At 38.8% G+C, this 5023-nt stretch overlaps 1 protein-coding gene across 1 annotated transcript; it reads left to right on the forward strand.

Moving 5' to 3' along the window:
* Positions 1 to 3062: 3062 nt before the first annotated feature.
* Positions 3063 to 4328, forward strand: cart2 (cocaine- and amphetamine-regulated transcript 2). Its single transcript, XM_064928914.1, has 3 exons — positions 3063 to 3325; positions 3614 to 3697; positions 3976 to 4328. The coding sequence occupies exons 1-3, from the start codon at positions 3161 to 3163 to the stop codon at positions 4081 to 4083; spliced, it is 357 nt and encodes a 118-aa protein (XP_064784986.1). The 5' UTR covers positions 3063 to 3160; the 3' UTR covers positions 4084 to 4328.
* The last annotated feature ends 695 nt before the right edge of the window (positions 4329 to 5023 follow it).

The raw sequence follows: 5023 nt of genomic DNA on the forward strand, positions 1-5023 counted from the left end.
AGACCTCAACACATTTTTGGAGACCTCCACAAGTCTGGTTCATCCTTGGGAGCAATTTCCAAACGCCTGAAGGCACCACGTTCATCTGAACAAACAATAGTACGCAAGTATAAACACCATGGGACCACACAGCGGTCATACTGCTCAGGAAGGAGACGTGTTTGGTCTCCTAGAGATGAACGTACCTTGGTGCGAAAAGTGCAAATCAATCCCAGAACAACAGCGAAGTACCTTGTGAAGATGATGGAGGAAATAGGTACAAAGTATCTATATCCACAGTAAAACGAGTCCCATATTGACATAACCTGAAAGGCCACTCAGCAAGAAAGAAGCCACTGCTCCAAAACCGCCATAAAAAAAGCCAGACTACGGTTTGCAACTGCACATAGGGACAAAGACCCAACTTTTTGGAGAAATGTCCTCTGGTCTGAGGAAACAAAAATAGAACTGTTTGGCCACAATGACCATTGTTATGTTTGGAGGGAAATGGGAGGCTTGCAAGCCGAAGAAACACCATCCCAACCGTGAATCACGTGGCAGCATCATGTTGTGGGGGTGCTTTGCTGCAGGAGGGACTGGTGCAAGTTATGTGGATATATTGAAGCAACATCTCAAGACATCAGTCAGGAAGTTAAAGCTTGGTCGCAAATGGGTCTTCCAAATGGACAATAACCCAAAGCATACTTCCAAAGTTGGGGCAAAATGGCTTAAGGACAACAAAGTCAAGGTATTGGAGTGGCCATCACAAAGCCCTGACCTCAACCCTATAGAACATTTGTGGGCAGAACTGAGAAAGCATGTGCGAGCAAGGAGGCCTACAAACCTCTCAGTTACACCAGCTCTGTCAGGAGGAATGGGCCAAAATTCACCCAACTTATTGTGGGAAGCTTGTGGAAGGCTATCCTAAACGTTTGACCCAAGTTAAACAATTTAAAGGCAATGCTACCAAATACTAATTGAGTGTATGTAAACTTCTGACCCACTGGGAATGTGATGAAAGAAAGAAAAGCTGAAATAAATCACTCTACTATTATTCTGTAATTTCACATTCTTAAAATAAAGCAGTGATCTTAACTGACCTAAGACAGGGAATTTGTACTAGGATTAAATGTCAGGAATTGCGAAAAACTAAGTTTGAATGTGTTTGGCTAAGGTGTATGTAAACTTCAGACTTCAACTGTATGTGGGACATGTATGTGGGAATGCGAATTCTTACCCAGGGTCTCTTCTATGTAAGCCATATCCTTCCCTGATACCAGTAAGGCTGAGTCATCAGCATAAAGAAGGTGTTTGCACTTTACTGTATCTGTATTTGCGACATGTCATGGGGGGAGGGTTATTCGCTTATCAAGACATACACTGAGTGTACAAAACAATAGGAACACCTGCTATTTCCATGACAGACTGACCAGGTGAATCCAGTGGAAACTATGATCCCTTATTGATGTCACTTGTTAAATCCAGTCAGTGTACATGAATGGAAGGAGACAGGATAAAGGATTTTTAAGCCTTGAAACATGGATTGTATATGTGCCATTCAGAACATAAATGGACAAGACAACATATTTAAGTGCCTTTGAACGGGGTAAGGAAGTAGGTGCCAGGCACACCGGTTTGTGTGTTTCAAGAACTGCAACGCTGCTGGGTTTTTCCACACTCAACAGTTTCCCATGTGTATCAAGAATGGTCCACCACCGAAGAACATCCAGTCAACTTTACACAACTGTGGGAAGCATTGGAGTGAACATGGGCCAGCATCCCTGTGGAACACTTTCGTCACCTTGTAGAGTCCATGCCCCGATGAATTGAGGCTGTTCTGAGGGCAATATTAGAGGCTGCCACTCAATATTAGACTCAGTGTAGATACCATATAGGGTCTGAAAAATGTCCATACTGTTGACCTCAATATGGTAAAGTCATGAGATAATAATCCAGTCCTACTTTTAGGAGTTCAACGCACAACTTACTTCACAACATAATAATAACATATTATGTTGCAAACCTAATTCACTTCTCAACATAATATGTTCAACATAACATTAGAAGAAGAAAAGCTCATGCAAAGGAGAGTATTCATGAAAATATTGATTTGGGGGCTTTGGCAAAAGAGGTGTCACTGCACAATTAACATAGCAACAGGAGTTTGCTCCTATTATGTGTCTGCTGCGTCTGATGCACACAAACAACACTGTTTGTTTACAAGGCCTTGGTAACTTCAGATTTCTTGATATATGGCAGTGACTTTTTTAATCTGTGGTGTATTGTATATTATGCCTTTTGCAAGTGTTTGTCGGAAATATTATTCACATTAGTTATGTCCCAAACTAAAGAAACTTTAACGTATAGCTGTATATAGGCTATACTAGAAGAAATTGGCGTATGGTTAATTTAAACTGAAAACGTGACACCTTATCTGCGCACTGTTCCCCTGGGTATAGAAGTGCGTCACAAACAAATATCCACAATCAAGCTAATCTCAGAGCTTCAGGGATCATCATTGGATGATCCTCCTTTTATCATTCAGAAACCATCTCCTCAAAGAGATTAATTCAAAAATAAGCCAGTGAGAACAGGTTTTAAACTCAAAGGGTCGGTCTCCACACACATATTAAGCCTCGTGACGGACTAAGAAGCACTTTTAATGGCGAATATCCATTGAACAAGCATTTTAGTCTAGGACTAGGCTTAATCTGTGTCCGGCAAACCAGCCCTAAATTCTGAAATTCCAAATTCTGTACAAAATGTAGCACAACTTACTGTCCATGGTGGGCTAATTACTGAAGAACCTCTGAAAATATAACTAACTTTCTAGACCATCAGATTACGTTTTGTTAATTTTAATAAAAATTAGCAATCAGATAATATAATATTAAACTGCCCATGGCTGTGCTCTGTGCACTAGCAAAGACCACAAGAGCAAAAATAATTATGAAGGGCATTTGCTGAGACAGTTTGGACAGCGTGATGGGCTTCTTACGTAGGTTATTAATTCTCTTACGTATATAAGGAGATCAATGCTCAAGGCGGAGCAATTCAATATCAATGGGAATACAAACACTGAAGAGCAAACAAAAGGAGGCAAAACGGCAGGGATTGGTCAATCGAGTTGAAATAGGAAACAACTTCGCGCGCTCGTAAAGCACTTCTCCAGATCAGGACCATGGAGAGCTCTAAACTGTGGACGAGAGCGGTAGTTTGTACAGCGTTGCTGTCCATCCTATGTGGTGCTGAAACGAGCGACTCAGAAATGGAAGTGGATTTGGAAACGAGAAACATTCACGACTTCTATCCACAAAATCCGAATCTAACGAACGAAAAACGTCTTGTAAGTCTAGCTATATTGTCTGTAAACTGTTTGCATGAATGCTTATGTCCGCGAGTAGCTTTTGGAATTTACATTCGACTAACTCGAAAAATAAAGAGTAAGCTAAATTATACTATATACAAAATACAAATCACATTGTTCTTGAGAACGTGAATGGTGTTTTAGGTTTGTTGGTCAAAATGTGAATATTGACTCAAGGAATTGTAGTAATGCTGCACAATGACAAGACAGCACTTCAAGCTCTGACAGTTATTTATTTTAATTGTGTATTTCCTACTGTTTCCATAGCTTGGAGCTCTACACGAAGTTCTAAAAAAACTGCAGACCAAAAGAATTAATCCATGGGAAAAGAAATTCGGACAAGTTCCCACTGTAAGATTTTACACACTTTCTCTGTTCAGAGAAGGTATTACTTTATTTGTAATTTTTAAATGACGAATACTTACCAAATGCAGAATGACAAGATAGTTTATTTTATTATGGTCCAGTGTTCTTAATGTAAGTTGTCTTAACTAGGCTATTGGAAGTTCTTCAAACATGTCATCGGATTATTTAATAAATGCGTGGGGTTTCGAAACGATTTACAGGATGATATTGTAACCTACAGTATCCTCGTTGTTTTCATTTAACAATTTGACAATCTTTTTCAGTGCGACGTAGGGGAGCATTGCGCAGTGAGGAAAGGTGCTCGAATCGGCAAAATGTGCGACTGTCCACGGGGAGCTTTCTGCAACTTCTTTCTGTTGAAGTGCTTGTGAATGGAGGTTTATTGGATTCAATCCCCTATCATTGTGTTATTTAAAAGAGGGATAATAATGTAACATATGTCATTATTTTTATGAATATTTTTCAAATACAGGCGGACTATAATTGTCAATGTTATGGTGGGACCACCAATTAGATAATGGTACATCCTATCGTTTCCTGGACTTAGATTAAACATTTGTGTCACCTAAGTGTAACTGAGCTCTCTATATTGTGCAATAAAGTGTGTCACAACTTCTTTCGTAATCATTATTTTTGTCTCGGAATTCACTTTTTCTAGTTAAATATTTGTGCAATAGAATGTATTATTAAATGCATCATGAAGCCTCTTATTAAAAGGTTAGTTAGGATTAGTAAATGTGTTAATATGCTGTTCTCATGATACAAAGATCCTATTGAGAACTGTACTGTACCTCAAAACCACACCAACTTCAATTTCATGACACATTTCCATTCACAGTAATAATAAAAACGTCCATGTTAGAGGTGATGAATTAGGGAAATTAAGGCGTATTAAAGCAGTCTTCAGCCTGGGTGCAAGCTGGAGAACTAATTTAGTGAAAATTAGTCACAAACTTGGTTGGATCTAAAACTGTACTTCAATTACATACTTTAATTATAGTCATGTTTTTCCATAAGCTATATTACAAATGTAACTTGCTCCAAACATTTATGTCATTCCATCTTCACATAAGTAGGAAAACAAATTATAAAGATGCCATTTGATCTCAGAGGGAACTGACAGTTTCAAATTTGACTGAATTGGTCAAATTTGAAAAGGGAATGTTCGTTCTAATAGACTCAATCAACACTCAAGAGCTATAAAATGTTAAGTCATGTAAATCGCACACCGGACTCACAATGGTGCTGTAGTCGTGAGTATGTGATACTAGAAGTATAGTGCATTCAGAAAGTTCATAAAAACCTTCGTTT

This window comes from Oncorhynchus masou, chromosome 22 (assembly GCF_036934945.1).
Source record: "Oncorhynchus masou masou isolate Uvic2021 chromosome 22, UVic_Omas_1.1, whole genome shotgun sequence".
NCBI lineage: Eukaryota > Metazoa > Chordata > Actinopteri > Salmoniformes > Salmonidae > Oncorhynchus > Oncorhynchus masou.